Genomic DNA, 21702 nt, shown 5'->3' with positions numbered 1-21702 from the left:
ATCATTCTTACAAATGGTTGAGGACAACATGATAACTCAGAAGGAAATTTTGGATATATGTCAAGTTATACAAAATCATTTATTAAAATTAAAAGAAAAGTTCATTCAATATTTCCCACCTACAGGAGATATTCGTTTGGGCAATATGTGGGTAATAAATCCTTTTCAACAATGTCAAGCAAATAATTTATCTCTATCAGAAGAAGAAAATTTAATTGAATCATCAACAGACAAGAGTTTGGAAATAGTTTAAAGAAAACCAGAATAATTTACCTAAATTTTGGTTACAAATTGAAGAAGAATATCGGACTCTGAGTGAAAAGGCAATAAAATTGTTACTTCCATTTGCAACAACTTATTTGGCTGAAAGTGGATTTTCAACAATGGTTGCTACGAAACATAAGTTCAGAAACTGACTCAACTCACATAAGTTCAACAATGAGAATAGCATTAACTAATTCTATTGAAGTAAGAATTAATAAATTAATTGAGGATAAACAACAACAAAGTCATTAAATATTATCTTGTATTATTTTGTTCATTATGTAAGAGTTTTTAATAAATATAATTCAAACTATTTTAGTGATTTTTATTATTTTGAAACAGCCTGTTTAATTTAAAATCATTAGTCTTACATTTTTCCATAGTTGAATTTAAATAATAAAAAATGAAATTGAAGTATTCGTTATAAATCGAAATGCGTCTAAACCACTCTCAGTAGAAATGTACTGAAAGTTTTCACATGTGGAAGTTATTTTCAAATATGCATGATTTTATTTATTTATGTAATATACAGTGATTCCAGTCTACCAGGTTTTTAAAAATTTTATATTATAAACATTTGGGTTGCGGTACAATTACAAACAAATATGTTGGGTCACACGGCAAAAAGGTTGAGAAACGCTGATATAGATGATAATAAGCACCAGTTGCAATAATATTTATTTCAAAAAATGAACAAAAATCCTAAATCAAAAATTTAACTTTTCTACTTTCAATTTATATAAACTATGGGACTTTAAATATGAATTAAAATAAATGCCATTAACAAGAAACCTAATGATATTTCTACTTTTTTTTTAAACAGAATCTTGCTCTGCCTCATAGGCGTTTAGTATGTTACTGTCGTCTCTATGAAGTGTACGATGTAAACAAAAAAGAAAGGCCTGGTGTTCATCAAAGAGAAGTGTTTCTCTTCAATGACATGCTGATGGTAAGGAGGCTTTATTATTAATTTTTGAAGTTTCTGAATGTTGTTCCAAAATTCTTCCCAGGTTTAATTTCAACAACATAAAAAATCTTTTAGTCCTTAATGAAAAGACTTTCACTCCTTTTATCAGTTATCCTTGAATATCTAGTTTTTCATTCTGTATGATAATTTCATCTTGCATTATCAGTAGAATACCACAATACTTTATTATATTGGTGGGGGGGAGAGGAATTTACAAATGTGGTGTTTGAAAACCAAGCTGTTGCTTATATCTGATGGCATAGCAAAACACCATAAGCAAATGTAATGTGCTAGTGTACAGCATGCATACCTTTTAAAATATACTTCCAAAATACTATCATTTGTATTTTCAAAAATATTATTTATACATGCTTCCATTATATTAAAATATAGAATGGTGAAGCTTGTATGCCTCAGTGTAAACTTTTTTTTACATGAGCTAAACTGTTAACCATGAGTATATCACCTCAAAAAGTGCATCAAAAAATTTTAAACTTAGTATTCTGTCATTATGGTTTTGACTTTCACTCTGCATTAATGATTGAGTAAAGGTCTAGTATTCCAGACTCTTATCTATATATAAGCTTCACGTTTAATATTTAGGGAAAAAACTGGCACAACATCAGTGTAATATTTTGAAAGTCAATGAAATTGCCACTGTATCTTGCAGATCTATTACACAAATGCGGGAAGTAAGGTTTCACTTAAGAATCTTCCAGAGTGATGTACTAGATATTTAAATTAGAAGCAGGATCCAATAATACTTACACTAATTACTTTTGCCTCTGTGGATATATGAGGGACATTTGAAAAGTTTGTAGTCTGAATATGAAAGGATAGTGGTACAGTGTTAAAAATTTCTGTAATTACAGATGCTGACGTCAACAAAGTTGTGTGAATGAGAAACGATGGACAAAATTAGTCACCCAGCAGACATCCAATATTTCAGAAAGAAAGAACTAATCCCAAAGGCAATTCATGAAGAAGTAACAAGCAACAGAATTTAAATCAAGAAAGGAGAGGGTAGAAGATGACCCACACTGTGTAAGATCTGCAAGGTCCATCGCTCCTCTAGTTGTTGAGAGTGTTCATGATCTGGTGATGAGCAATTGACAAGTGACAGTCATGAAGGTGTCAGCATGAAGGGTCCCAAAGTTGTTGACAGCAGATCAAAAATGCACAAGAGTTGTCATGTGAAGTGAACATTTGCATCATTTTCAAGCAGATCCAGCAAATTTCTTTGCAATTACAGATGTGTGTAACCATGGATGAGATGTGGGTGCATTACTTTCAGCCAGAAACAAAGGAGCTGTCCAAACAGTGGAAACACAGCTTTTCTCTCACTCCACGGAAAGCCTAGCCTATTCCTTCTGCAGGTAAAGTGATAGTATTGGTTTTCTGGGATGCTGAATTGAGTGTTGCTAGTGGATTAGTCGTCACAGGAGCATTTTACACAGGTTTTGTGAAATGTTTGTGAGAAAACTCAGCAAAGGAATCTCACTACACCAGGACAATGCAACTGCTCACAAACCTGTAATTGCCATGAATGCACCGCATGAGTGCAGCTTTGAGGTCTTGGACCATCCCTCAAATTCATGAGCTCTAGCACCATTGCCTAATTTGAAAAAATACCTGGCTAGCATCCATTTTCTCACCAATAGCGAGGTCACTGCTATAATAGTATTCCTGGATGCCCAATAGGAAACATCCTTCATATCTAGAATAAATGCATTGCAGCATTGGTGACAAAAGTGTATTAGCTCTAAAGGGATTATGTTGAAAAGTATCATATTACCAGACTCATCAAATAAACCATTCATTCCTATTCCTTCTGCAGGTAAAGTGATAGTATTGGTTTTCTGGGATGCTGAATTGAGTGTTGCTAGTGGATTAGTCGTCACAGGAGCATTTTACACAGGTTTTGTGAAATGTTTGTGAGAAAACTCAGCAAAGGAATCTCACTACACCAGGACAATGCAACTGCTCACAAACCTGTAATTGCCATGAATGCACCGCATGAGTGCAGCTTTGAGGTCTTGGACCATCCCTCAAATTCATGAGCTCTAGCACCATTGCCTAATTTGAAAAAATACCTGGCTAGCATCCATTTTCTCACCAATAGCGAGGTCACTGCTATAATAGTATTCCTGGATGCCCAATAGGAAACATCCTTCATATCTAGAATAAATGCATTGCAGCATTGGTGACAAAAGTGTATTAGCTCTAAAGGGATTATGTTGAAAAGTATCATATTACCAGACTCATCAAATAAACCATTCATACTCAATCCACAAACTTTTCAAATACCCCCCCCCCCCATATGTCAATATTCCATTTGCTCTAGCTAGCATAGACAATCAGCCAAACTTAAATTCGCAAAAAATGAAAGCCATTCTCCATAGTAGCATTGCAGTATGAGAGCTGAAGCTGTTAAAAGAACATCTTGTCCTTCATTTGTAAACTTTGTCTAATTAGGTGACCATGTTGCAGCAAGTGGATAGAGGTTCTGCTAATTATGCAAATCTTGCATATATAAAATTTAGCAGTATCCTCTCTAGACCATAAGTGTTTCTGACTTTTTTTCTATTATTATTATTATCATCTCTTATGTTATGATCCTATGTCAATGCTAAATTAATTACCATGTGCAATGATGAATGCCTCTATGAACCCATTCATAATATTACAGTACTTCTCAGTAGAGAAGTTCTATTTATCTGTTGTGCAACACAAGAATTGCTGTTAAAAATACTCATCTTGATTTCAGAAACTTGAACTTGATAAGCTGTCTGTGCTATAATAAATGAAATACAGTCGATTCCGGTTAATTGGGACACATCGGGACTAGTGCATTTTGGGCCGATTAAGCGGCTGCCCCAATTATCCGAAGTTTTATGTAAATAGTTAAAAATACAATGTCTCCCCCCCTTTACAATTGGTTCAGTGCACAATAAAATCATGTTACGATGGAGTCACCATAGTAAAGTACCGTTCACTATACAATATGTAGTAAGTGGTGGTAATTGTGATCACGTTTGTAAATTGAATTTTAATTCTATTAAACAGCGATTCTAATTAGCGAAAATAGGAGGAATATTATCCACAGGCTATAAAAGCAAAGATATATCAAGCACAAATTTACCCTTTATTACCTTACCAATTAAAAAATTAAATGATACCATAAAATTGGAAGAATATACATGATAATCGGAATAATTAATATGTACTGTAATATGTACATACCTAACTAACTAGTTGACATTTCTGTTCACTGATATTTGTGGCTGGGGGTTAAGATTTAAAACAGTAACAAGATAAGCAATCAATAACAAGGGACACGGCACACACGATACGCGCAAGTCAGAACGGAGTAACGAGTTACAAAGCTTTAAAAAGGAATGAAGAATCTGAAAATTAATTTTTTTTTATATGATTGAAGATTACATGGAAGTGTAAACACATTTTACCATAATAACCCACAGAATTCCAGCTGTCGGTATTATCGCAAATTCAGTAAGATTGAGTTTACTATCCGTTTATGATAGATTGCACTAACAGAAAAGCCCAATAAACAGGTGACCGCTAATTGTTTTTATTGTTTTATGGTTGCAACCTCCAGTGCTGCAGTCTCCTGCCCCGATTAAACGGCATTTTGTCCCAATTAAGCGAAGTAAATCCTGGCTATTTTCTCGATTGGGTTCTGTTTTTTTAAGATTTTCCCCAAATAAACAGCTGCCCCGATTAACTGGTGGCCCAAATAACCAGAATCCACTGTATAAGTTCAGCTAATAGAGCTGTAATTTTGTATGTTTTATATTTTGGCTCAGAATTGTACATCATAAAAACTTTCTCCTTTTTCAGGTTACAAAAATTTTCAGCAAAAAAAAGAATAGTGTGACATACACTTTCCGACAATCATTTCCCCTGTGTGGAATGAGTGTTACTCTTTTTGAGGCACCATGTAAGTAATAGATGATTTTAATTTCTTTCTGTTTATGTATATCATCCTATTGAGAGAGAGAGATGTCATTTCATATACTTGGCATTACAGTGTTTTCATCCATTCATATTTCTCCAGAAACAGGAAGAAACGTTTCATGACATATTTATTATTATTGTATTATAAGCTTGTAATACTGGATTAAGATATTGTTCCTAACCACCCACAGTCAATAATAAAAACACTTAACTGAATGTGATACACTGACGAAATTATACTTTGTCAGTTTAGTAAGTGTAGTACAATTATTATGAAATAAGTTCTAAATAGCAAAATAACCTTACCCTGCTGTTTCAAGAAGTATTAAAATCCAAATTAGCGTGACAGCTTAATCAAGAACTGATATTTTAGATGTTTCTAACCTAAAATTAATATTAATAAAACATTCCCATGACAGCCATCCATTCCTTCCAGTAGTTTGTCTAGTTCATCTTCTAAATCAGCATTTCCCAAACTTTTTTAGTCATGGAACACTTTTCATCTCACAATATATTTACAGAACTCCTACAAAACACAAGTTTAGCGGGAGCCAAAGAACTGTTTGCTAATATTTTATTACATACGACACACTGTGCATCAGGAGCATCTTTATTTCCAACACACGTAAAGCCGAAATTCAAATAACTGTCATCATACTTTCGTTTTGGTCTTTTATTAGTTGGTTCCTGTTTTTTCACTTCAGATTTTTGGGGAACACAAGGCTGTGATTGTTCATCCTCACTTTGAAGTGTGACAATATTGTGTTCATTTTCATTGACAACAGTTTTCAATACTATAAGTACTTGCTTCTCGTTTTAAAGTTCCTTTTTTCAACCACAAATCCATGGTCATTTATTTTAATAATAATATTTCAAAATACTGATAATTATCAAAAAAAATTTATACAAGGAAGTGAGTTTAGTTACGATATCAGTTCGCTTCCCCTCTCCTTCAATCTGCGTACTCTAGGCTAAGTCACATATGAATGGCATATTAGATCACTACATTGCTACTTTTTTGTAGATGTCATTACCTCTATGCATACTTCTCTATGCAAACGCCTGCCAAAATAAAGTGTTCCACAGTCTATGCCAGTATATTAATAACTGAAACAAAATTGTTAAAAATTATAATGATACAAAAGTGGTGTAAGCTACAAATATGCAAATTTATTTATTTTATTATTAATTACAATTTTTCATGGAACACTAGTTTTCCGCTGAACACAGTTGGGAAGCACTGTTCTAAATGATGTAAAGGCTAGGTAGTTTTAAATAGAATGGGAAATGATAAATTAAAGTATGTAAAAGAAAAAACATGTAAATTAATTTAATTAATTAAAACAATAAATTGAAATTGTTGCCTGTCAGTCCCCTGTACTGACTACAGGCAAATAATACACAACAAGATACACTCCCAATGGCAAGAATTATGGCATAAAACAAATAAATTATACCTGATAAAGGCCTGTAATTGAAACATCGCAGTGTAGTCTACACAAGAATTGTAGCAAGGAAGTTGTTCTTGCTCGACTCTGCACAGGACACAGTCATCTTACACACTCATTCCTGCTGAGGGCAGATGACCCTCCAATGTGCAACTCTTTTAACACCATTTTATCTATAAAAAATATTTTAATTGATTGCATTAATTCTACCCATGCTGCTCAAATTATGTTTTACCACTTTTAATCGTCTGACTAGGCGTTTTATACACTCAATCAGATTTTATCAGACAATGACCGTATGTCAGATGTTTTCAAATTTTTACAAATATATATAATTTTATGCATATATTTTTTAGTCTGAGTATAATATAATTTATTCTATTTTTATGTTTGTGTATAAATCTTGATATGGTAATCTTTTTAAAAGGTTACCAAAAATCTTCTTTATCTCTTTTATGGAATGGCCGTGGTGCACTATGGCCTCAGTTGCTTTTGCGCCAAAAAAAAAACAGAAACTAGCCAGCCCCTTTGCAAATTGGAGATACATTTGCACATCTCCAGTTCATAGGGACATTCTCCTGAATCCAAAAATGCTCTCATAATTATGGCTAAGCATTTATTTACCTCCCTTAATATAACTGGAAGATCCTATTCACCACACATGCCTTCTTTATGTTTAACTTCAATTTCTCATCCACTTTCCTCTTAGTTATTACAAAATCATTTAGCTCCCTGTTTGGTTTGATAAACTTCTTCCATCACCCCCTAAAGAATTCCTCATGTGTGAATGTAAATGCAAAATGCCTATTCAGCCTGTCAGCAACCTGAACAGAATCATCAGTAGTTAAAACCATCAATATCAAGTGGACCAATGTGATTTATCCCCTTCTTTCTAGTGTTTACATAACTAAAGAAGCCTTTGCTTTCCTTTGCCAAAGGTTTCTCAATCTGCCTTGGCTTGCCTAACCTCCTTTGTGATTGATTGCAGACTATGTTGTACCTACCACAGGCTTCTTCTGTACACCTGATAATTTATATGCATCCCATGCATTTTTCTTCTCTGTCACATGTCTCATTAGATCATATGACATCCATTTAGGTCTAAGCCTCAAACAGTATTTCTTGGTATGAAAAACCTAGTAGCTTCTATAATTTTTTTTTCTCTGAATTCTTCCCAATTAGAATTTGCTGTTGGTTTAAATAAAATCGTCAATTCTACATCTGTCTTTCCTCAATTTGAATTTATGCTCCCTTAGGTTCATAATCTAAACAAGTGGAAGAATCCCATTACAATTCAGCGTGCTCAAACCATTGACTGGAACATGTGGGTTGGTCACTTGCACACTAGTAAGACTTTTGTGGATTTATTGGATGATTGTTTTCTGCAGCAGCAGCAGCATGTTCTAGAGGCAATCAGAGAGGGTAATACTCTTGATCTGGTTATCAGCAGTGATCATTCGTGTATTAAGAATTTGCAGATAAATGAACCACTATGTGGCAGTGATCACAGTGTACTGATGTGGGATTTACTTAAAGGTATAATTACCATCAGGGATAAAGGAAAGGGTTTTTGCTTCTGTAAAGGTGAGTACAGTGGTCTCAGAGTTTTTAAATTCTGTACAGTGGGATCAACTGATGATGTTACCAACAACAAATTCTAAGTGGGAAGCATACAAGGAATTAATCGTGGAAGCTACTAAAAGTTTCATACCTATTAAGAAATATTGTTCAAGGTTTAGGCCTAAATGGTTGTCAAATGAACTAATGAGACTTGTGGCAGAGAAGAAAAATGCATGGGATGCATATAAATTATCAGGCGACACAGAAGCCTATGGCAGATATAAGTTAATCTGTAACCAAGTCACAAAGGAGGTTAGGCAGTCAAAGGCAGATTACGAGAAATCTTTAGCAAAGGATGCTAAGAAAAACAGCAAGGATTTCTTTACTTATATAAACTCTAAAAGGAAGGGGATGAATCTGATTGTTCCACTTGATATCGATGGTTTGACTGTTGATGATCCTGCTCAGATAGCAAACAAAAATGAGTATTTTGCATCTACATTCACACATGAGGAGTTATTAAGGATTGAAAAGGCCAGAAGGTTACCAAATTGTAGCAGGGTGCTTAATGATTTTGTAATAACTGAGAACAAAGTGGAGGATAAATTGTTGAAGTTAAACATAAGAAAGGCACCATCCATCCCATCCCATCCCATGCATGGGATTTATCCAGTTATATTATAGGAGGCGGCAAAGGAAGTAAACAAAATCTTAGCCATAATTATGAGAGCATCCTTGGATTCAGGGGAGGTCCCCACAAACTGGAGGTGTGCAAATGTATCCCCAATTCACAAAGGGGGATCGAATGGTGACATGAATAATTACAGACCAGTTAGATTAACTTCTGTTCCAGGATTATCATTGCAGGATCATCTAGACAAGACTGCAGCAATAATTCACAGCATGGGTTTGTTAAGGGAAAGTCTTGTTTCACAAATTTGATAGGATATTATGATGTGGTTACAAAGGAACTGGATGCAAAAAATAATTTTGATATCATTTACTTGGATTTCAGGAAAGCTTTTGACACTGTTGTGCATGGAAGACTACTGTACAAATTGGAGCAGAATGGTATTAAGGGTAAATTGCAAGATGGATAAAAGGATGGTTGAGTGGAAGAAGACAGAGGGTGGTAATCAATGGGTGCTGCTCTTCTTGGACTAATGTTATTAGTGGAGTCCCACAGGGTTCGGTGTTGGGTCCACTGTTGTTTTGTATATTTATCAATGGTATTGATGAAGGTATATCAGGCTTAATGTCGAAGTTTGCAGATGATACAAAGGTTGGCAGGGTGGTTAATGACAGTAATGGCGGTGTGCCACTGCAACAGGATCTAGAAAACTTGAGCAGATGGGCTGAGAAGTGGCAACTGAAGTTTAACATTGACAAATGCAAAGTACTGTATATGGGTAGAAGTAACTCCAGAGAAACATATCAACTGTGTGGTACTACACTTAAGGTGGTAGAAAATGAAAACGACCTGGGAGTAATTGTGCAGTCAGATATGAAGTTTTCTAAGACACAGACAGGCTGCCAGGGCAGGTCATGAGGTTTTGTCAATGATATATAGGAATTTTGCTAGCAGGGAAAAGGAGGTGATTAACCCTCTGTATAAGACAATGGTCAGGCCATGCCTTGAGTACCACTACAGGTTTAAAGGCCTCATTTTAGGAAGGATGTAGATTTGCTTGAGCGTGTACAGAGAAGGGCAACAAGATTTGTGAGGGGAATGAAGGGATGCTCTTACCAAAAGAGGCTTAAGTTCTGCAAATTGCAGTGGCTGGAGACTAGGCACCTGCAAGGTGATCTGATTGAGGTGTATAAGGCCTTGAATGGGTTTATCAAGCTGAATGCTGATAGGATTCTTCCACTTGTTTAGATTACAAACCTAAGGGGACATAAATTCAAATTAAGGAAAGACAGATGTGCAGAAATTTGCCTTTAGCCAGCGGGTGGTTAAATTCTGGAACAAACTTCCATCTGTCATTGCGGAAGTTGATAGGTTAAATAAATTTAAGGAGGAACTGGACAAACAATTAGAGGGAATGGTTGTGTGAAATATATTATTTTTTTTTTTGGCTGATGCTGCATAAGCTCATACACTTGCTTTCTTGCATCACATGCCACTGTTACTATTATTACTTCCTTTTCCCTGCTATCAAAATTCCTGTATTTCCCACTCCATCTTGCAAATCAAAGCATTCAGGGCTGGGGTCAGACCTGTCTACCCTTCCATATCGTTATGTCCTAACCTTATTGTGAATCTTCAGTACAATTCTCCCACAAATACTTGCCCACATCCACAGAGGAACCACTATATGATGGGTATAAGTTACTGAGAAGTTCTGTGTTGTTGGTGTATTCTTTTTAGTGACTTGGAACCTGTAAATTGAGTGATAACATTGAAAGCTTTTTCTGCTTGAGCTATCTTCCAGCTAATAACTGCAACATAAGGTATGATGATAATTAATGAGTTTGGGGGTTCTTGTTCTTTCCCTAAATTTAGTTGTTCCTTCAGCAAACTTTGTCACACACACACACACACACACACACACACACACTCTGATTATCAATTCCTTTTGGCTAATGATCTGTCACCGTGATATACATTTTAAAATTTAGTTGAATGTGGGTGAAAACCTGAAATTTTAAGATAACATTAGTATTTTCGACTTCCTGTATACTCTCATAGATATGCTGTGGTCTTGTCCGATTGAAATGTCTAGAATTGGAAGTTTTTTTGATCAACATTTACTTCCACCATAAAAGCAATATTGGGGTTATCGAAGAATTTGTGAAGCTCTCCCATCCTTGTTCTCCTATGGCCAGGATATCATTGATGTGTGTGCCTCAAAATTTTGGGGTAGGCATTGCTTGTTCTCAGAAAGTTCTTTCAGACTCTTCCATAAAAGTTTCTGCAAGCACCATGAAGAAAACAGCATGGAAGGGTAAATAAGTCTGACCCAGCCCTGGATGCTTTTGAATGTGGGTTGGAATGGGACTATAAATCTTATTACCACACTGTCTACAGATTCACACTATACCAGGAGAAAATTTTATAAATCATAGAGAAAAATACATCAACCAGAAAGAAGGTATAAGCTTCAGAACAGAGTACCTATGCTTATTTAACAATGAGATCCTCCACAATAACAGAAGAACCAAATGTAACAGCAGAGCTTCAGCAACAGACCACAGAACAAACATAGAAGGAAGCAATCTGAATTGACAGGAGGAAACAACCCCACTACCAAAAGATAACCAAGTACAAAATCAAATGCAAAACTGTTAAACCAGTCTTGGGTTTAAAAAGTTATTTTATTTCAATGTATTATTTTAATTATTTATTTGTTACTAGAATTCTATTTCATGAAATAGAAATCTAGGATTTCTATGAAACCAGTGAGCCGTAATGAAACATTCACATCTGTCACTGAATACAGTAGTACAAACACATAACATCTAACTAGTGGTGGCTTGTGACTCTGATGTTTGGGGGTGCTGCGTCTTAAAGTTACATTAAATTTCTTTTTGGTTATTAGACATACGCAGTAATAATAATAAGCAAGTTAAAAATACTACAAAATGTTAACTAGACATTTACCATTAAAGACTTGAACATTTATTTAAAAACAAAATCCATTCTTCAGTTTTTATTTGTTGAAAATAGATTAACTTTTTCATTCAAGTTTGATGCACTGTTGACCAAGCTTTCCTCTATTGAAAGCATTGCTTGAGCATTTAGCCTTTCCTGATTCATAGTGCTCCTTAAAAATGTTTTTATATTTTTTTAATGTCGAATGGCAACGTTCGGGCTCTGAAGTACTCATTGGAATGGTCAAAAGAACTTTTATGAGTTTTGTAAGTTCACGAAGAACTTCAGCTAGATTATTTTCTGAGATAAATTTCAGCAAGTCAGTTAATTTGCAATAATTGTGTAGTTCGTGTCTGCTATAGAAAACTTGTAATTCCGCAAGACGTTTTTCTGTTATCATGGGATATGCCTCAGTAGTCTCCCGTACCTTTTCCATGGGCAATTTCATACAAAAAATAAAGTTCACCTTGTTAAACAATTTAGCAGCAATTAATTGCTTTGTAAAAAATCTCTCACCTATGTCAACACTTATGTATTCCATACTTCCTTCGCTTCAATCATGAGTGTTTTTGAAGGATTTTCACAATACATTGAATTCCTGATTTTTAAAAATGGCATTCTTAAAGTTTCCTATATATTCGTGTATTTTAACTGCCTCAATTTCTCGAGATTGCATTTGATTATAATAACTTCCACGTGAGACATTATCTGATGGAAAAGTTCTAACCAGAACTCGAATTTTTCATTACTCAAGATGTGCAAAATTCCAGTTGCTTCTGAAATCATCTTATCTGTGTTTGCTGTTGCTTGTAGTTCCTCCATGCACTTTAAGGATTCAGAATTTTCATAAACGCTGTTCACAGTGCATATATTGAAGTTCCATCTTGTAGGGGAAGGTTGGGCAACACGGCTGTCCTGCTTTCTGAGAACAGAGATGCTGTGGTGATCTCGAGAAAAACATTGGTATCGACATGCGGTTCGAAAAGAATATTCTTGAATCTCAGGTATTACTTGCTGCATTTCTCATCATCAGATTCAGTTGGTGTGCATAGCAGTGAATAAAATGTGCATTTTTGTACACTTCTTTTATTTTAGCCTGAACTTCCTCTTTCTTGCCTTTCATCACACTTGCACCATCAAATGTCTGAGCAACAAGTTTTTGAGCATTTCCTTTGAGGATTATGTCTAACTGATCTAGAATGCACTTCGATATTCCATCTGCCGTTTGGTTTTCCGGAGTGAAAAAACCCCAAAAATGCTCAAAAATGTCTCCATTCAGTTTATATGTCAGAACAATTACCATTTGTATATGTTCTGAAACATCTGTTATGTCATCAGCCATGATAGCTACGAATGAAGAGTCTTTAATTTCTCTTTTTATTTCATCCCAGAATATTTGCAGCAAACAGTGAAGAATATCATTCTGAATAGTTTTTGAAATGCTGCATTACTTTCTAATTGGTTCTTTAAATTGGAATCTAATGTACAGGCGAAATTTATTAATCCTCTGGATTTTTAGAATCTTATTTTTCATCATGTCCACGTAAAGGAATTTCAAACTGTCCACAAAATTTAATGCAGTCTGTTATTTTAGATAATACCTCATGATTCTTGGTAACTTTTCTGTTATGTTTGCAGATCGAAAGTCTGTAGGCCTCAACTAAGCTGTTGTTTAATATTTACGCTTCCTAAAAGCGATAGTGAAATCACATTATCAATGTGTTTCCTCAAACTCTCATGTTTTAGAGTTTTTTTTTTCTTTCATTCCGTTTGTTTGTAAAGCCACTTTTTGTCCACGTTAAATCACCTCCGAACAGTAAACATGGAAAACAAAACAATGCATTTTTAACTTCACAACCACAAAGCCAACTTTTCCTTTGATACCATTCAGTTTTAAAACTACAAATATATTTCTTATTATTACTTATCCTCCACTGAGAAATTTTAATCTTTAGTGTGGGGCGGCCTTCTTTTTAAATCACATTTTTTTCTTGGAGAGATAATTGTAAAAAACTAACTTGCTGAAGTTTATTCACTGTCACACGATTTACTTCATGGGGAAGCATGGAGGCCATGATTGAATCAAATTTCAAAAAATTTCAAATTTGAAAACATCCATGTACAAGTAAATGTATGTTTACATGGATTTGTAATACAATGCCTTGTTGTGTATACCTAAGTTGAATAGTTAACTGTATTTTTAAAAAATACCTCTCAAAATAGATTACATTTGTTACTTATTTCCTATTAATGCCTACCTCTTCCTGATCCATATATATATATATATTGTGATTTTCAACTTCCTTTGTGCCATAATCTCAGGTTTTGGCACAAAGTTTGCTGACAGGTTAAAAGTATTATTTCTGAGAAAAACAAAGAAAATAATACATTATGTAAGATAATAATAATAACTACAAAAAAAAAATTTTTTTTTTTTTTTTTAATTCCAAAAAAATTTGACTTTTTTTTGGTAGATTATGCACATGGAATAAGATTAAGTCAGAGAGTGGATGACAAGGTTCTTATCACATTTAATGCTCGTAATGAGCATGATCGCTCCAAGTTTGTAGAAGACCTAAAAGAATCTATATTAGAGGTAAGATGTGTGCTAATCCTTCTCAATTTATCAAATCTATATGGTGTTAATTCTTCTTTACATTAGATTGCATTAGTTATATAATGATGAGTCATGTAGTTCTATACATCACCATTACCAATATGTGATTTTTTTTTATGCTATAGAAACAGAACAAACTTTATTTATTTTTTTTTGTTTTTTATATAAATCTTTAATGGAAAAGACACAGATTAATTTGAAGATTTAACACTGCATCTGAAATGCAGCTGCCATAAGTTATAAACACATTAAAATTCAGTTCTGGAATAAACTCATCTATGGTTTTTCTGCATTTAACTAACACTTGCTTATCTATTGTTTATCTCTTGTATTTGAGCAAATTATGTGGTAGCAAACATTTCACATTTTTAAATATGAAAATGATACATAATGATCATGGAATTTTTTTTCTTTTTAGATGGATGAAATGGAAAATCTCAGGATTGAGTCAGAACTAGAAAAGCAGAAAATGATGAGAGCAAGGGGAGCTGAAAATAGAGATTCAGGTGTAGCTGATATTGAAATTCTACCTCCTGCCAACAAGGATGGAAAGATTTCTCCTGAAGGTCATTCGAATAATCTTAAACGATCTGCCCTTTCAAACTCTCTCTTGGATCTCCATGAACAACGTGAGTCTTTACTGCTTAATGAAAAATCTTTCTTTCACCAGTGCCAGGCAGCTATACAAATTAACTGGAAGGATGTCAGTGTAGAAAACATTAGAGTTCTGGCTTCCCTATTATTATAATATCCATTAATAACCATACCTTCTATTTTTTTAAGAGAGGTTGGGGGAAAATTATTCCATTTTTGTTAATGATTTAGATCCGGGATCCCCAAATTATGGCCCATGGGCTGGATCCAGCCCGCAGATATTTCAATTCAATTGTAAAAATTAATGTTTATACTAGATCACAATAAAATTTATGAAAACACATTTTACAGATTATTTTAACATTTGTTGGTTGATTAATAGTGTTGACACCTGTGTGTGTCAGCTTAGTCTGTGACATATTAATTCTGTTATTTCCACTCAAAGATATTCTTTGAAACATTGTTAAAATAATCCATTAATCTTGACCCTGTCATTAAATAGCAATAGGCGTTAGAGACAGTAACTAGGGATTTCATAATCCCTTGCCAGCCTGCACACCAACACTGATGTTCAGAGTATTGACTTATTTTTGAATCTGTAGATATAGGTAGGTATACAATTTGTTTCTCTGCATAACATTAAAGTTATGCAGAGGATGTAGTTTTCAGTAATTAGGAATTTTCCCCAGCCCACCAAATATTCCAAAATTCACGTGACCCACTTCTCTAAAACTTTGGGGACCCCTGATTTAGATGATTACAATATGAATTATTATGAAATTAAAATTATTTAGAGATCCTGTAAGATTCTCTGTAGAATTTAACCATATTCTATGTCCCTTTTCTATGTGAATAATTTTACTTTGCATGTTTCCCACTTTATATTGGCTTGGCAATTCAGCCATTAATTTACTTAATTCATCATAACCTCTAGGATATTAACATTCTTTCAGTAATCTACTACTCTTCTTTTTCTACTTTCCTCACCCTCATCCTTTAATGCTGCTTTGCACTTTTAGGTGCATCTGTCATACCTAATTTATTAATCTTGCTTTCATCGAAACCATTTCATCTACGTGACTCTTTAAACTTTTCTTTTAAAAACCCATTTATATATATGAATATGTATTTTATTGATTATGCTAACTGATATGGAATAAAATATAAAACAAAATAAGTAAATTATCATAAGCTATAGAATATACTGCCTTAAGATAGTCTTAAAGTTAGCATGTACTATGTTTTCTGAAGGTGTTACTTTATTTCATTTTTTATTTCAGTTTTCATGTTATTTTATTTTATATTCTTTTATTCCATATCAGTTAGAGCACTTTATAAAATATATATGGAAACCCCTCTTGGCTATAGCTGCTTAATGCTGGTCACAGCATGGAGTACTTATACGTTCCATTGTTATTGCAATATAATAAAGTAATAATTGAATTCTAAAAATACAAGAGTTGTTGGCATTCCTAACCATTGGTTCCTTGCACTGAGGCAGGTGCACCGGTGTCTCGAGTTACTGAAACTTGCAAGCTTTACCAAACTGAAAGCAAATACTAAAAAAAAGCTGTTGCTAATTTTATTATACTTTTTATTACAAAATATGACAAAATATAATAACTATATTTTATTCTAAAATACTTATATATATATATATATATATATACACAAAGGGTACTAGGAAAGTTTTGCAATATGACGCAACAATGAATCACAGGAAGCTGCTTGTTGCTGCATGTTGAGACATGTTCATACATGCATAGTAGCCGCCGCGCCAAGTCGATGGGCTCAGTTATTCATTAGTAGTGAGAGTGTAAAGTGCTTGCGATGGCATCGTGGTCACGAAATGAGATAAGGACAGTTTTGCGGTATAATTTCGTGCGTGGTTTAACCATAGACCAGTGCTTAGAAGAAATGACTCTTGCACTAGATGATGATTGTCCACATCGTACAACGATATTCAGGTGGTATAGAGAATTCCAAAGGGGAAATTTCACTCTGGAGGATTCTGAGAGGCCGAGAAGGCCACGAACGTCAGTTACGGAGGAAAACGTTACTGCTGTGAGGAAAATGCTTGACGAAAACAGGCGAGTGACCTACCAACAGATAGAGGATACTTTGGGCCTAAATGCACCAGCAATTCATTCGATTCTGCAAGATCATTTGCACGTGAAGAAACTTTGTTCTCTCTGGGTGCCGCATCGACGTGTGACTTGGTGCCGGGAGATGTTAAAAAAGTTTGATAAGGGACAATCTCGGTATGTGAACAACATCGTGACAGGTGACGAGACTTGGCTGTACTATTACGATCTGCCGACCAAGGCTCAAAACAAAGTTTGGGTCTTTGATGATGACGACACACCCGTAATTGTCAGAAAATCCCGATCTGTAAAGAAGAAAATGATAGCTGTATTTTTCAAATCGAGTGGAATTGTGGAACGTGTCGTTTTGGACACACAGAAGACAGTCACAGCTAAGTGGTATACTGAACAATGCCTGCCTAAAGTCATTGGATCTATGAAGAACCTGCGGCCAAAGTCAAGAATGGACACCTGGTACCTCCATCACGAAAATGCTCCAGCTCACCGTGCCAAAGCCTGCACCGAATATTTGACCACGACAGGACTGAAACTTCTCGAGCACCCTCCCTACAGTCCAGACCTTGCTCCCTGCGACTTTGCACTGTTCCCGCATGTGAAAATGAAGCTAAAAGGGAGGCGGTCTTCCAGTGATGAGGACCTTCTACGGGCTTGGGACAACGAGTGTAGTGAAACTTGGCAGAACTGGTTTAAAGATTGGTTTCGGAGGATGGAGAGGTGTATTGAATGTAGAGGAAATTACTTTGAAAAAATTAAATAAACAAAGCTGTATTGCAAAACTTTCCTAGTACCCTTTGTGTGTATATATATATATATATATATATATATATACACACGCACACATGTTGTTAAAATAATCATAATAGTACTGTACAAGGCCACCCTCATCTACTTCCACATATCACAATATTTTGTGTGTAGCATCATACATATCTCTGTACTAAAGGTGTAAAATTTCCCTGTGTCTTAATTTGTTTTTCTCTTACAGAACTGAACGTGTGACGAAGTAGCATCATGGACAAAGCTGAAGCCACAGCTGTAATCCGGTATCTGTTCTTGAAGGGGAAATCTCCTAAAGAAATCCACAAGGAGATGACTGCTGTATATAAGGATGAAGCCCCATCCTATGGCATTATGAAGCACTGGCGTAGACAGTTTAGGTCTGGTCAGTTTGGTAGAATCTGAGCCCATTCAGCCATTGATGACAGCACGATCACAAAAAGTGGAGTCGTTAATCATGGAAGATCGCCAGATATCTGTGCGTGAATTGTCCCAGGACCAGGAGGTAAAGATTAGTGTGGGCTCTGTTGAAACAGTCCTTCATGACCAACTTCATTTAGGGAAATTGAGTGCAAGATTTATTGACTGGTTTCCAGAAGGCTGAACGACAACAGAAATCACAAGAGTTGTTAGCCCCGTGCCAAAAAAAATGAGAGGAAGACTTTCACTCAGGATGAAAGTTGGATACACCATTTTGACCCTGAAAGTAAAAAGCAGTCCATGGAATGGCGACATCATGGTTCCCCACCTCCCCAAGAAGGCAAGGGGCCAAGTGTCAACAGGAAAGGTCTTGTTTGCTGACAGTGTTTTGGGATGAGAAAGGCATAATAATGACTGATTACTTGCCCAAAGGTAGAACAATTACAGGTGCCTATTATGCCAACTTACTCAACAAAATTACAGGAGAAAATCAAAACCTGTAGTCATGGCATGCTGTCCAAAGGTGTGAGAATGCTTCAAGACAATGACCCACACTTCTGAAATTGCAACAAAACAAGTGGCCACTTGTGGATATGAACCAGACTTCTTGTTTCCTTCCCTCAAATAATTTCTTCGGGGACCCACTTCCCTGACGACAGAACATTCATTTCTGCAACAGAGTCATGGTTCAAAGACCAACCTCTTCACTTCTACAAAAATGGTATCTGTAGCCTCATCCATTGATGGGAAAAATGTATAAATCTGCACGGTGGCTATGTAGAAAAGGATTAAAACCTGTGCCAAGAATCAACAGGCTAGCACCTCTGCAGCTAGGTTAGAGCGATTCTTTATTGAACCACTCTCGTAGTCTTAGATCATAACAAATAAAACTTGTTTAATACTGTTTTTATCATATGTTTGTTTAACCTTTTTCAGAGTGCACATATATATTTTTGTGTCGACCATGAGAAAAATACATATGTTTTTCAGTGTCATTTCAGAGATAGCAATAAGTGTGTCATCTCTCGGCTGTTCATTAGTTGGGGACAGCAAGATATTATCATGCTTAAATCCCATCCATCAAAAGCATAGAAAAAGCATTTGTAAAATGTTGAGCAACAGTTAAACTATTTGCCTTTTCAGGTACTTCAGATGTAATAAAATAGGTTTATAAGGCTTATTGGACTCTGTAGTTCCAATGAATATGGTGGCAATATACCTTTCACAGCATGCATCAGTCTTGTCATATTTGTGTTGGCAACTTCATCCCTTAGCTATCTGCAAACCATGAGCATAAAAGTGGCCAGATAACGTGTTAGTGTATTTCCAAAATCTCTCCAGATGTGTTTTCCAGTTCTCACCTAGGAATTGCTGCCATCAACAAAAGTTCAGAATTCTGTAGCTTCAAGCAAGAAATCTTGCTGAGGCTGCAGCATACATATTAAGCAGACGGGTCTTCTTTTCACCACTTTTCCAATTTTCAGCTGCTTAGGGTTTGGAAGTTTGTACTTCTTACCATTAAGGCAGCAATATACAGTATCTTTCTAATGCTGAGTGTTGGCTTCCCTAAATTGCTGCTTTTTTTGTATACTTTACCAAAACAAAAAAAAACTGTGCTGTTGGTAGCTAATAACAGTGCTACCAAACTTTTTTACTAAATTATTTAGCCTCTAAATAATTTAGTCAAATTATTTCATGGCAATGCTGAAAGCACTTGCTTTTAGCATTGCCATGAAAAACAGAAAAATTAATGGTTGGTGAAATAAAGGAACTAAATTAACAAACAGCCAAGTCAGCCAGCCAGACATTTCTAATATAAGGGCAGCTTTTCTATTTTCCATGTTCATTATTATACAGTATCTATGCCCATTCAAGATTGCATGCTTTTTTGGATTATGCTCTTAAAATCCATGTAGGAATGTAGAGAAGATGCCAAACAAATAGTCATTCATTTAGCTGCATGGTCTGCTTTTTCATTTCCCAGCATAACCAGAGTATTACAGTTTCTTGCAGAGTGTTTTTTCTTTAATGTGTTCTTGACAGTGCTGAAGTTGACTTATGTCTTTCAATACTGGATGAAAAGAGGACAGATTGTTTTGAATAGAAATATAAATAGAATAGAATTATGGCAGGCCATAAGGAAAGATTTAAGATTTTTATCAAGGCTAGCTAGATTGATTGTACACAGCCCAGATGTCACTATGCTATATTTCAGGAGTATTGAAATGTCTGTGAAGGAAGGAAAAACAGCTGCTGCACCTAATTATTGTCAGATTTTTTACCATCTTTGTATTTATAGGAATTTTCTGAAGTATGGGCAACACGCATTTATTGGTAACTATGGGCCAGCAAACTATTCCTTACCCCACTGTGTGAAGGAGTCATCACAGTAAAGAGTAATGGTCCTAAACAGTGAATTAGGCAAGTGATATCCTGATGAATGTTACTGAAATCAAATTTCCAGTTAAGCAGTTGTTCTTTCAGGCAAAGTCCTGCAGGTCAAGGCTCTCGAGACTGTCTCATAGAAAGGAACCCATTGGGGATCAAATAGATAGTTCCAGCTTGGCTGAGTAGGAAAGTTTTCTATCTTTGCAGCATATAGGCATGCTATTAATGCCTATTTTACAAAAATAGGCATTAATAGCATTTTGCAGAAATATACAGACTTTAGTATTTACTTATATATTTAACAGTTAAAGTTATTTAATATAAAGAAGAATTATTTATTATTTATACACTAATCATCACAATCTTAAAAAAAAAGAGGTTCTCAAACATTTATTTATACCTTGTTACTAGGCCGCCGTAGCCGAGTGAGCAGGAGCGGGAGTGCAGTAGCACACGCTCTTTGAGTAGACCGGGGTTCAAGCCCCTGACTGCTGAATACAGTTGATCTGCCAACCCGCACTGGACCAACGTGGCAGATTATTAGCTATATGGTGCAAGGAAGCCTGAGGCTTATTCTGCACCAGCCAAAAAAAAATTCCCGAGCCACCCAGAGAGAGAGAGAGAGAGAGAGAGAGAGAGAGAGAGAGAGAGAGAGAGAAAAGTAGAAGGAAATCACCAAGAAAGAGAAGAACGACGACATCCAACTCAGGACCCTAGGTGTGCCAAGCCCACACTCACCAGATGTGAGCCCCTGGGAATATAATACTGCACCAACTCTAGTTCAACCAATTCTCTTATTGTGTTAATTTTCTCTATTTCTCTTTGGAGCATTTTGACAAAAAGTAATAACTGAGGAGATAAAAATTTGGATAAATCATTTGAATATTGATTCTGTGTGCAATATGTGTTTTGCATGATTTCTTCATCTGTTGTGTTCAGTAATATTTTTGGTGTTAAAAATGAAAATAAGTTGGCAATAGTTTTCAAAC

General features: G+C 35.3%; 1 protein-coding gene across 6 annotated transcripts in view; it reads left to right on the top strand.

The window, feature by feature from the left end:
- Positions 1–21702, top strand: part of LOC150086802 (IQ motif and SEC7 domain-containing protein 1-like) — an 829530-nt gene that overhangs the window by 782435 nt on the left and 25393 nt on the right. For all 6 annotated transcript variants that reach the window (XM_090372763.1, XM_090372760.1, XM_090372762.1 and 3 more), the window contains 4 exons: positions 1088–1213; positions 5093–5192; positions 14287–14408; positions 14848–15058. In XM_090372763.1, coding sequence (XP_090228889.1) covers positions 1088–1213; positions 5093–5192; positions 14287–14408; positions 14848–15058 — 559 coding nt within the window. The remainder of the gene's footprint in view (positions 1–1087; positions 1214–5092; positions 5193–14286; positions 14409–14847; positions 15059–21702) is intronic.

Source organism: Mastigoproctus giganteus, chromosome 4, assembly GCF_048544385.1.
Source record: "Mastigoproctus giganteus isolate SK-2022 chromosome 4, ASM4854438v1, whole genome shotgun sequence".
Lineage (NCBI taxonomy): Eukaryota > Metazoa > Arthropoda > Arachnida > Uropygi > Thelyphonidae > Mastigoproctus > Mastigoproctus giganteus.
Note: the sequence above shows the minus strand (reverse complement) of the source record. Positions and strands in the feature narration are given on the sequence as shown.